The 13278-nt window shown below is 39.3% G+C and overlaps 1 protein-coding gene across 6 annotated transcripts in view; it reads left to right on the top strand.

Moving 5' to 3' along the window:
- The window catches only part of LOC126195067 (far upstream element-binding protein 1), an 81816-nt gene that overhangs the window by 41109 nt on the left and 27429 nt on the right, over window positions 1-13278 (top strand). For all 6 annotated transcript variants that reach the window (XM_049933517.1, XM_049933516.1, XM_049933514.1 and 3 more), the window contains one exon: window positions 9455-9792. In XM_049933517.1, coding sequence (XP_049789474.1) covers window positions 9455-9792 — 338 coding nt within the window. The remainder of the gene's footprint in view (window positions 1-9454; window positions 9793-13278) is intronic.

The following is a 13278-nucleotide window of genomic DNA, read 5'->3' as shown; positions in this document are numbered from 1 at the left end:
TCAACATTTCACCTCACAGAGGTTAAAATTCTTATTATTTCTTGTAAAGTAACTTTTCACCCGGTCATGGAAATGTAGTAAGACTGAAATGAGTATGGCATAGAGGAAGCCTTGTTATTGTATTTGTTTGTCGATATGGTGTGTGCATATTTTGACTTGTACAGCTGTAAAAGTTCCATTGTTGCCAGAGGAGAGTATGTTTTCTACCTTTGCATTATTGGAGCATCATTAACATAACAATAGTAGTATGGTGTATTGTCCATTACTACTATTGTTGAATTCTGGGGAATACTTCATAGCAACAAATTAGAAAACCATTCAGCAAAACAGTATTGTTCATTTCTTCATGGTGCAGTCCTGCTCTTTGGAATGGAATAGAAAGAATGTTTCAGAGGAAGGCATGAGACAAACCAGCATGAAGGACAGTCTTTCTGCTACCTTCCTGTGTGCGCTTCTCGGTTGAGAATTTGTATGGGTACTGATAAACATGCAGTTGAGTGCCAAACAAACCAAATATAATAATCTGTTTCTCAAAACATCTAAAATTTGATCCACACTATTGCAGTCCAGTTCAAAGTACTCACCTTATGAGTACAAACAATTGCAATCTTACCTGCAGACTGGAATTCACCTTCCAACTGTCTATAACTTTGAAGTTGGGCTACATGTTGTTAGGTGACTTACTTTGTGGTAAATGTCGTCTTGAGAGAGATCACATTGTTACTGAACAGTGCGAATACAGTAAAGCTAGTTCACAGCAACAGCTGCTGAAAACTGAACTGTTAAACACACTTTACAAAATGCTGCACTTCGCAATGGGAGCAGAGGAATACAGAAACAATGTAGGCTACCTAGCACTTATGCGTTTGTTTGCTTTGCCAACCCAAATCACTTTCCAGTGTAATCTAGCTCTTGTTCTATGCAGGAGATCAGTCACGCACCAGATGTTATCAGTCAAAAGTTAAATTGTGGCAAATATTGCTAAGTTTTCTTCATGATAGTATGCTGCATCAGTTCATTGACATGATGTATTATAATGTACGCAATAAGCCTAGTAATGATGGTCACAAATACCAAAGTAGCACACTACACTAAAAGGAAACTTGTCAAGATGATATAAAACTTATATTTAAGAGAACACAAAATAGAATTTGAAGAATATGTGGGAAGAGATAATGCCATGTTGTAAATTGCTAAAAAAGAATTCAGTGCACTGATAACTCATTCTGTATTTGCCATCTCCTCCATACATACTCAAATAAGGGGAACTGAATTTTTGTGGCGTGGAGTGAGTGCTTTGCAGCATACAATGTCCTGCCTTGAAATTTCCAAATTTAACAAGTGTTCACACAGATGCTTGAGATGCTTACAGTCTTCAATGGAGAGACCTGTGATGGAGGGAGTTGTAGGTAAGAATTGGTACATGGGTAGTACTTCATGAGATGGTTTTAGCAACACTTCCTTAATTTGCATTCCATCCCACAAATGAATCATGTCCCAAAACCTCTTAGCCTAAACACCGGGTATCCTGTGCCTAATACCCTTCCCCTAAGCTTAGATTAATCTATTTTGGTCAGTGCGTGTTTGCTACCCAAGTTTTTCAGTCCTGTGATAGCAAGCAACAGAACACGAAGTACAAAAAATAAAAATCCCCTTCAAGTAATGAATGATGACAATTTTCTTTCATGTGACTCATTTCAAGTTTGACACGAAGTAGCTAAGTTGTGAAATGTGGGTTGTATGAGGAATGAAATAATGGGTTGTATGAGGAAAACATAAATGTACTTCATTCTCTTAATTTTGGAAAATATTCCAGGTTTGCATGACTTGAAGTAAGACTGAGAATATACTTCACCCGAGAATGTTCTCAGATTGAGTAAAAGGATAGATGAATTTTCTCAACAACAAGAAGAACACTCAGATTTCATATGAATTAAACTAAAGAAGTTTCTCACAAGCAGAGGATATCTCGTTTCTTGAAGCGAGCTGTGTAGCGTACTTAGTGCTGAGTAAGTTGTGTTGAGGTTGAGTTCTGATATTTATTTTTCCTTTCCTTTTTAGTAAAAATGATAGAATTCATGTTGCTTGGGAGCAAAAAAGATGAAGGTAGCCCCAAGAAATACCGAAGAGAGTAGCTATAGAAGTTAAACCGTAAAAATGTTATTTGGTTGGTGAACTACCTTCTCAAAAATCATGAGAGGAGGGGATGAGCTTTCAAAAGAAGCAAAAATGAGAACACTTTAGTGCTATTTAGCAGACAAAACTTTTCAGACTGATGTACAGAAGACCTAGTGGGTACACATCAGACAACTGTGTCACTGACATTTTCAGAAATTCATCATGTTTTCTCACAGTATAAATCTTACATTTTGTTATGTTAGTCTGTTAACAAATGACTGTGTATTTGAATGTTGAGCATGCCAATTTTCTGGCGTCTTAGTGTGAACTAGCATGTTGGGGAGTCTTGCCATTGTGTGAAGCAGTATCTAGCTTGTCAGAAATGTTGATCAGTGAGATTGCAGAACATAATCTGTCACAGCCAAGCTGTCGCCCTTCAGTACATAGCTGAAAACACCCTGTTAATTATGATTTTTTAAATAAAATTATGAGAACCTTCAAATTCGTGGTTAAATAATTATTGTAACTTGTGTCTTATGAGATTATACTGTTTAAAGGCAACGGCACATAATGAACCATCGAAAATGCATTGTTTTTGGTATAATTTGCCATAATTAAATTCCAGTTAGTAATGTAGCTACGATTAAAACTTTCAGGAGCTGTAACATGCTAGGTATACTTGTCAAACACTTGGTTGTTGCTTTAGAGCAGTAGGTAGCCTCACAGATTCATAAGCAAAAGTGTGATGATGTGTTGGTGGTTCTTGCCTCAGTATATCCAGTTTTTTTTACTAACCTTCATGTTTTTATAGGTTCTGATACTTTCTTGTTAGTTCAGTATTTATCTATACTACACCATTCAATGTTATGTAAATGTAAGTGCTTTCTTTTTTGAGGAGTGGGTTTATTTGATTGGCTTAATCTACAGGACCGCTCGCACTATCACAGTAAGATATTTTTCCCTTTCTCCTTTTAAGTTTTGTATTTCATACATTGCAAAGATTCTGATTCTGAATAGGAATAGTGATCAAGTAAGAACGACCTTACGGGTGTACGAAGAAGTGAGAATGATGAAATAATATTTAGCTCTTGTGAAGAGCTATTGTAAAGTTCTTGCACTATTTCTGTTAAACTGAAGTCTTCATTGACTGGACATGGTACTTTCTTTTTTGCTTTATAAGATTTTCATGGACATTAAAGTCTTTATTTATGTATACTACAGACATAACAACCTGACTAGCATCTTGGCAAGCTAGGAAATGTTTTAATAGAGCTAATATAGAAATTTTACACTCGTCCATTTCATAAATAGTGTTATTTATGAGCCAAATACTGACAACTGCCATTGGAGTGCGTTGCAATCACGTATACCATGTTGGGGACACGTATTGTATGCACAAGTTAAATCATTTCTGAACATTCAGCAGCGCATTGAACTCGACACAATCACCATTGACGTTCGAAAGCATGGTCTGTGTGCAGACAGGTTTGGAAATACGAGGTGTATTAAAGTTCTAAGGCCTCCGATTTTTTTTCTTCAGACTGGAAAGAGAGAGAAACAGGCACATTGTTTTAAAACAAGGCTGATTTCATTGTCAGTACGTGCCAGAGATGGCAGCACCGTATGGCAGATGGAATTTTACTGCCAGCGGCGAGAATGAGAACTGTTTTAAATACTTAAAATGGCGATGTTTTCCTTACTTGAACAGCGTGCAATCATTAGCTTTCTGAATTTGCGTGATGTGAAACCAATTAAATTTCATTGACAGTTGAAGGAGACATGTGGTGATGGAGTTATGGATGTGTCAAAAGTGCATTCGTGGGTGCGACAGTTTAATGAAGGCAGAACATCGTGTGACAACAAACCGAAACACCCTTGGGCTCGCACAAGCCAGTCTGACGACATGATCGAGAAAGTGGAGAGAATTGTTTTGGGTGATCGCCGAATGACTGTTGAACAGATCGCCTCCAGAGTTGGCATTTCTGTGGGTTCTGTGCACATAATCCTGCATGACGACCTGAAAATGCGAAAAGTGTCATCCAGGTGGGTGCCACGGTTGTGACAATGGATGAGACGTGGATGCCATTTTTCAATCCAGAAACAAAGCGCCAGTCAGCTCAATGGAAGCACACAGATTCACCGCCACCAAAAAAATTTCGGGTAACCGCCAGTGCTGAAAAAATGGTGTCCATGTTCTGGGACAGCGAGGGTGTAATCCTTACCCATTGTGTTCCGAAGGGCACTACGGTAACAGGTGCATCCTACGAAAATGTTTTGAAGAACAAATTCCTTCCTGCACTGCAACAAAAACGTCTGGGAAGGGCTGCGCGTTTGCTGTTTCACCAAGACAACGCACCCGCACATTGAGCTAACGTTACGCAACAGTTTCTTCATGATAACAACTTTGAAGTGATTCCTCATGCTCCCTAATTACCTGACCTGGCTCCTAGTGACTTTTGGCTTTTTCCAACAATGAGACACACTCAGTGGCCGCACATTCACCAGCCGTGCTGCTATTGCCTCAGCGATTTTCCAGTGGTCAAAACAGACTCCTAAAGAAGGCTTCGCCGCTGCCATGGAATCATGGCGTCAGTGCTGTGAAAAATGTGTATGTCTGCAGGGCGATTACGTCGAGAAGTAACGCCAGTTTCATCGATTTCGGGTGAGTAGTTAATTAGAAAAAAAATTGGAGGCCTTAGAACTTGAACGCACCTCGTAAGTAGGCAGATAAGGAAAATTAACTGGTTTATTACAAACCTAGCGATCTGTTTCTCCTAATGAAATGGCACGGGCAACAGCTAAAGTGCTACACACATGAGCAATTATGCGTTATATTTAACGAAATTATCTCATTACAGAGTAGATAAAAATGTCTTGTATTTTTCAAATTTTGTGTGCATAATGTGTTCAGCTAATTTCAGTGGCAAAAGTAGTTTACCTTGTGTGAAAATTCAGTTAGATTGTAAGAAAATACATGTTTGCAAATTGTAATCGTCTTAATAATTTGTTGCCTCACATAGAAGTAAAATACAAACATGTGCAATTCTTCCAGTATACATTGAGGCCAGTTCCATATTTGTACATTGAATAGTTTGCCTCTTTGAGTGAGTTGAATGAAATGTAAGATTATGCGTATGTTCTGAGCTGGACACAGCAGATGACACATGTCGAGAACCATCTCGAGGATGGGAGCTTCTGAGAAAAAAACTGCGTCGTTGAGACTATACTTCAAATTTTATATTCACATGAATTTGAGAACTTTCTCAGAGAATGTTCTTTTGCTCTGAGAACCTTCTCTGCAAAGTGTTCTCTTTTTTATTCATACACGCCAATAAGGACATAAAACATTCTCACAAAAAATTACACTATGGGGAAGAAACACGTCCCATAGAGCTGATCGGGTTCTCCATATCATCTTAATTACACAGCCACCTGTTACATTCCTCTTGACAAGTTGCATTTAAAATTTTAATTCTTTTCAGTGAAACCACGCCCCATACAGTTTTCCCATTTCTCGTGAACTGCAGATGACGCAAATAGTCAGTTTCTGGTTACTGTATAATCCATTTAAACATTCCAAAGACAACAGCCCACAAAATGTACACACCAGACTAACAGACAGACAGACAATTGAACAACTGAAAAACGATTATCAGTGCTTGATCTCATTATCTTTGGAGACAAGGGAAACATTGATAACTGCAGTTGCATAAGACCATATCAGTAGGATATGTTGTCTTAACAGCATGACTAATGTAGATCACAAAATGACCTGCTGTGCTAGTAAGTAAATTTCTGTAAAATATGATGAAAGCTTTTTGACATTACCAACTTCCCTTTGTCAAGCTAATCCACATTCATCCATCTGATAATTTCTTGCAGAGTGGATAAATTTGCACATTTTGCACCTTTAGTGCAGCTCAAACTGGAAACAGTTTTATTAATTCCTGTTGAAATAGTTTGACACATTGCCTATAGTGTCATTCCATGCCAGGTGGTCTAGAGGTTCCCACATGACCATGTATTTTGATGAAATTTTTTTAGTGTACACAATTCCCAATGAACATTGGTAAAGTTTCACGATCACCAATACTTTGGCAATATTTTCTTGGAAGAAACAAAGTGAGGCCATATTTAAAAATTTTATGCATTCTCTTGAAGGGAAAAATATTTAAACACCAATTTTCGTATAGGTGATTTGAGGCAATGTATGTTAAAAATTTAAAATTTCTCTTACTGTTTTCCAGTAGTTCATAAATTGAGGGCAAAGTTGACAATTTTTGGAAAAATGCAAAAACTAGTATTTTCAAACCACTTTCCCAAAACAGTATTTCCTGCAAAATTTTTAAAACCATTTTCATTAGAAAAATCATGTTCTAAAATATGTAATAAGTAAGATATGTTTTTACAATGTTAACAGATAAGACTCTAGAACTGACGAGGTGAAGGTGCAGTGATAATACACCCATATTGATATGACATTTGTCATGTTCTACAGATTAAACCTAGAGTGGGTTTGCCTATGAATAAAGTGCACCAACCACAAAAAAAAAAAAAAAAAATTCTTGGTACTGTTCTATTGTTTCACAGTTGCGAGTCCATACCCAATCCTTCATTATTGGTTCAACTAACACAGTGATAGTGTGTTGTCCTACATGCAAGTGAGCAACAGTAGTATAAAATAAACAGCGAGCTAGGTGAGAAATTTAAGATACATGCAAAGCAGTTATGAGCTAGCAACACTGCTCCATGATGAGGCTGTTGTAAAGAGACAATTAGTAATTGAATAAGTGTTTGCCTGGGATCTGATGCAACTGCATTGTAGAATGCTTTGAGGAGTCATAACTGCTGGGTAACTCCTGTCCATGGCAGCAGTGATGTGTTTCTTAAATGATTGGTGCTTTAGCTTGTTCTGTAAGTTTGTCTTATTGTCATTTAGTTAAACTGTTTTTGCTCATACATATTTACCTTGGTAACATAGACAGCCATTCTTTACATTTGTATGAAGTGCTGCGCCATGGACCTGCTCGTGTTATGAAATAGGTAATACCAAAATCCCTCGTGAAAAAGTGAGCTAGTTGTTACAACTCAAAAGTACAAAAAATGACTTCTGTAGTGACTCATCATGACATATTTGTCACTTTTTGTACTGTGGTAACTACAGAATAACACTAGCTGTGAACTTCAGAAGTTAACCATGTGTTGCTAGGGTGCTGGAAATTATGGTAGTGGAAGTGTTGCAGAACTGAAATCTATGTTTTTTGCCTTAAAGTTTTACATCATTGTTTTGTGCGTAAATTTTGGTAAAGTTCATAGCAATCTGCCTTACATTTTTTGGGAAAAGAATGCGTATAATGGGAATTTCAAATTTATTTTCTGATGCTATTGATGTGCTAACTTAATTCTGGTCTACAGTAGAGCATATTTTGTGCGATGAAAATTGTATTAATGTGTTTGTGTAATCCATGGTACAGCAACCGTTGCTGGTTTTTTTTGAAGTGAGAAAACCAGCATCTCTGCAACTCTTGGAGACTGGCCTGAATCTGTGTAACAGCAGACATGGGTGGGTTTCTTCTCCACAGAATCCCTAGCCTGATAAGGGTTTGTTCCCACAGGCTCTCGAGCCTCATAATTCATTTCTTTGTGTTGCAGGGCAAAGCTAGAAAAGGTTTCTTTTATGATCTTCAGCTTACATTTAATCCAAGCTACATGAATTATTTATGTGCTTCTTTAATTTGCTGTTGAATATCACAAGGGAAACAATACTGTCAGCCAGATGCTGTTGCTCATGCAGCTGATGAAAGTCTGATTTTAATATATTTTCTTCAGTCTCATTATTTTGGCCAGAAAATACAAGGCATCATGTCTTCTGTTGACCTGGAGTTTTCATAAGTTCGAAAAAACTTTCTGATAGTTCCTGTTAAAGTGTCCTCATGTTTAAATTTTATCTTGTGATGCTTTATTTTCAGTTTCTTTTTTGCTGATGGAAACAAATTTAATGTCATTAATACTTCTGGTGCACTAGCAAACAGATCTATAGGTGGAAGAATTGGCCTAAAAACAGGGCCTTGCAATCTTGCTCTTCATGCTTCATGCTAATTACTTTGCTGTCCCTTCAATCCCATCATGAGATGACTTTCTGTGACTTTTAGCAAAAAAAAATATATTTTCAATTCCAAACTCTCTCATGGTCTCACAAATTTTTGAAAGTTTTGTACTGTGTGTGCTGGAACACCATTGAAATAATGGATGTGGAAAATGTAAGCAAGCTGTTTCTTACCTATTTGATCAGCTCCTTGATGAAAACATGAATAGTTGTTCTGCTGTGTTACAGTCAGTCAGTGATGATGTGAGAAACTCATTGATCCCACCTTCTGATTTTGGAAAAAAGTGACAAATGGACGGATTGATGCTTCTGCTTTTCCTGTGGAAACCTTGCACTGCATCCAAAAGGATAAATTATTATTCTAATGGATTTTGCTGAAAATTATTAATCTTGTCTTCCTTTGGATCAAATTTAAGAGCTTTAAGATGCAAACTTGTGTTTGTTGTAGGAATGTTCTGGTGGAATTATACACTTCTCGGATGAAATAGGCCATCACTGAAAAGCGGAATGTCGAGTTGTCAATAGGCACAAACGAAAGGAAGAAAACTTAACTTGCTTTTGGAGTAATTCTTTTTCAAGTTAGTCTCGCACGCACGTGAACACGCATGTGGAGAGAGAGAGAGAGAGAGAGAGAGAGAGAGAGAGAGAGAGAGAGAGAGAGGGGGGGGGGGATATTGGTAGTGTGGTGTGAAAGGCTGTTTCCCATTCTGCAAGGGATGGGTCTGTTTCTTGGAAATTATCTGAATATAAGGTTTAATCAAACCATTTGTGCTATTCACATGGTTGTAACTAAGTACAACAACATCACACATTTGTGTCACTACTCACAGAATGAGTGTAGAAATCAGGCAGCTGGAAGAACTTAAATTTCGTGCACATGGAGCACATTCTGTGGAGGGGGCGCACCAGTGACAGTGACAGTTCCGGAATTTGTAAAAGTCACAGTATTGATAGTCCCATATTTCCACCTTTACAACTCGAGGTCAAGCATGGTTTACCGATGGATGACACCTGGTGCAGCAACAAACAAAATGCATAGCAGAATTAGTAACACAGTCAGCTGCCACAGACATTCTTACAGCAGCTTGATTATAGTACTCAGTATATTCAGAGGTGAAGGTTACACATTGAGAGAGCTGATTGTGTCTTTACAACAGCTATTGTAATTTATTGTATGTGTACTTCAGTTTCTTTGTAACATTCTAGAATTATGAAACTGTTTCCTTATAGGTGCTGGGGCTGGACAAGTTCAGGTTAATCCAGCTACTGGCCAACCTGACTACAGCATTCAGTGGGCTGAGTATTACCGCTCTCTGGGTATGCATAGAGAGGCGGAAATGATAGAACAGCAAGCGAAGGCGAGCAAGGGGCTGGCTGGCCCTGGTCAGCAGCAACAGGGTGCTGGGCCACAGCCTGGTCCTCAACAGCAGCCTGCTGGCCCTGGTCCTCAAGCTGCTACCACTCAGAATGGTCAGCCAGATTACAGTGCGCAGTGGGCAGAATACTACCGGTCCATTGGCAAGATTAAGGAAGCAGAAGCAATTGAGGCGCAGATGAAAGCTGGGAAGGTCAGTATGTAGAGGGAAACTTAGTAAGAGCTGTTATTGTCAGATGTTTTGCTGAAATAAAAACTGAAGTTTTAAATTATTTAGATGTTAATGCCACTTGTTAAATGCCAGTAGCTTTCTAATTTTTGACCTGGAATACAAAACAGTAGTTCAGAGTTGTCCAATAGAACAAGTTAGTGCTATTAAGTTTCCAAATTTAACTTTCATATCGCATAGCTTATAATAGTAACAAGTAGTAAACACTGCAGCAGTACTCCATGAATAGAAATTGATTAGTCAAAAGTAATAAATGCAGGCACATCAATAATTTAACTTGAACTTAGGCTTCATGCTTTTGTGAAGAAGAAAGATACACAAAACTTAAACGTAGGCAGCAGATCAAACTCAAATCATGATCAGATATGTAGTAGGAAAGAAGATATGACCAGACGAGTAGCCTAAGCAATGGTTGGTAGTGTTTGCCAAGAATGATTTACTAATTTTACTATAGTGGAAAAGGATGATCTATTAGCTACCAGCTTGTATTTCATTCATTTTGAAAAATTACCAAAGTTCCATGGAATTTAATTTTGCAGGTTGTGTAGTCCAATACTAACAATTTTCAATTTCAGGAATACTCCCCATTTACATACTTTTTAGTTTGAGTGCTTTGGATGTCCCACTTGCCATTCTCTTTAGTCTAGGCCGACTTAACAGATCTGTATCAAAATAACTACCCCTTCTTTTTGTTGGGCTACGCCATAAATTTCTTTTCCCCACTTTTTCGTTACCTCTCATTAATAATTTGATCAAGCCATCTCACTTGAGCATTCTTCTGGAACACCACATTTCAAAAGCTTCTACTCTTGTTTTGCCTGAGGGGTTTCATCCATATTTCACTTCAATCTCTGCTTTTCATACAGATACCTCCCCAAGACTTAAAAACAGATTTTTCTTCACAATTTTTTCTTTCTCAGAAAAGTTTTTTCATATTGCAAGTCTGCAGTTAAATTTGGCCATCCTAACTCAACTTTGCTACGCGATTAGCAAACTCAGCTACTACCAGGGAACTTGTTGCACATGTCATCTTGCAGTAAGACTATTACACAAAAGTGGCACTTCAATGGAACGGAGAAAGTACATGTTCTGGGCTTCCTGTATACATAGTTCTGTTGTGATATGAGTTACTGGTTCATCAGTGTAGGAAATAGTGCTGCAGATGAGAACGTACTACGTTGTCATGGTGCAGTGCGGTTCACATGAGCATTACATCTAAGTTGCTCAGATTCTCTATGAAATGCTGCTGGTACATGGAATAAATACTGTGTGTACACGAAAAATGTGTGCATATTTTTTCCCGGATTTAAGGGTGAAAATGGGTTTGTGAATTAATTGTAATAACGTTGGTACTGCCCGGCCGATCTCAAACAGTAGATTCCCATTGTACAGGGAGGGTGTACGAAAAAGAATAATCAGTGAAATCTCTCTCCCCCCCCCCATACCTTTTCATAGGTCTTAAATATGCTCCCCTTGAGATGCATGATATGTCATCGCTGTATTCAGACTGTTGCCACAATACAGGAGCATGTCTGGAGTTACAGCTTCCACCATGTAAGGCTGAATCATTTGGATCAGTGCGACCATTCCATCTTCAGTCATACACCTTTTCCCGTGAAACTGCACAAAACACGTTGTTTTGGACAGGCCCTCTCATGTTGTAAAACTTCATGTAGTTGTTCTGTATTCCATATTCTCAAATTGATGGTTCACCTTTTCATTTAAATGGAATGTTGCCTCATCACTACACACTAAGAGTGGAAAAACTGTCGTCCTCCATCTTTCCAGTGATGAAATTATAGAACTCCACATGATTTCTGTCACCTTGACGAAGAGCTTGCTGTAGCTGAATTTTGTATAGTTATGTGTAAATGTTGATGCAACACATGCCAGATGGACATCGGGGGCATGTTTAGCTGCATGGTGAATGGATTTTTGCCGACTCCTTGTGAAATTACGGCGGATGTGTTCGTTCGGTGTCTGTCACACTCTGAGAGGAAGAAGGAGATACAAGATGATAGACGACATAAAGGGAAGAGGAAATTACGCAAAGCTGAAGAGGATGGCAGAAGACTGGACAGCTTGAAGAACTACCATGTGATAACCTGCCTTTTGGCAGAACACATGATGATGAAAAACTATGCTGTAAATGGTGAGCTCGTGTTTTCCTCCTGCAAGCTTCTGATGGGTACTTGAAACCAGTGAGAATCTCTTCCAATCCAAAATCACACACATTGTTACCAATGTTAGTCACCACCCTCAGTTGGCTGCACCCTGTGCTCTTCATGGCATCTGGAAGGAGCCCATTCCACGTCATGTCCCTAATGGTCCCCATACCACACCTAACATTGGAAATTCCAGCTACCAATAACCACACTCAGTGATTGCATGGATCTTGCAGGCTGATAGATTTCCACTGGTGTAGGACAAAGGACAAGTGACTGCATCTGGCCCCCGTGCATACCTGGGGGTTAGAATAGGCCCGAGGTATAGGGTTTGACCTCCATTTTTCAAAATTTTCCTTAAGAGCGAGCCAGTTGGGCAATGACCATCCTTCCAGGTGGCCCTTGATGTGGCTGGGTGGCGCCCGTGGTGAGGGCCCCTGGTCGGAGTGGGTGGCATCAGGGTGGATAACACACCATGGAGCATAGTACGTCATGTCTTGCTGGTGGTCCGCCACCAGCAGTCTCTAAACGGGCGAAGTCTAACTTCAATGCTAAGAAATAAGACACCAAATCATTCCCCTCCCTGGCCACACCATGGGAGGAACACCAGGCTATTCAACACGGTACCTCATATGTACAAGAGTTGATGGGGAGTCGTCTTACATATGTCCATGAAGTCTGTTTTTTGTGGAGCATTTGGAGGAAAAATTCGGGGAGGTTGAGGACTTGTCCAAAATGCGCTCTGGCTCAGTCTTTATAAAAACAGCATCCTCTGCACAGTCACGGGCATTACTCAGTTGTGACAAGGGGGGGGGGGATGTTTCTGTTACTATCATGCCCCATAAGAACTTAAATATCATCCAGGGTATTATATTCCACAGGGACCTTCTTTTGCAGTCTGATGAGCTGCGCGCCAATTTAGAGCAGCGAGGTGTTCATTACATGTGCCATGTCCAACGAGGTGTGAGGGATAATCAGGTTGCCATCGGTGTCTTCATCTTGGCCTTGGAGTGTGACACATTGCCCGAAAAGGTCAAGGTGATGGTCTACTGCTGTGCCGTCAAGCCATATATCCCTACCCCCGATGTGCTTTAAGTGCTGGAAGTTCGGCCATGTCTTCCCGCTGTACTTCCAGCATCACATGTCGAGATTGTGGACGTCCATTACATCCCAATACTCCATGTGCCCTGCTTCCCATCTGTGTCAACTTCGGAGAGCATCATTCACCTTGTTCACCAGACTGCAGGATTTTACAGAAAGAGAGGAAAGTCATGGAATATGACAC

Source organism: Schistocerca nitens, chromosome 7, assembly GCF_023898315.1.
Source record: "Schistocerca nitens isolate TAMUIC-IGC-003100 chromosome 7, iqSchNite1.1, whole genome shotgun sequence".
Lineage (NCBI taxonomy): Eukaryota > Metazoa > Arthropoda > Insecta > Orthoptera > Acrididae > Schistocerca > Schistocerca nitens.
Note: the sequence above shows the minus strand (reverse complement) of the source record. Positions and strands in the feature narration are given on the sequence as shown.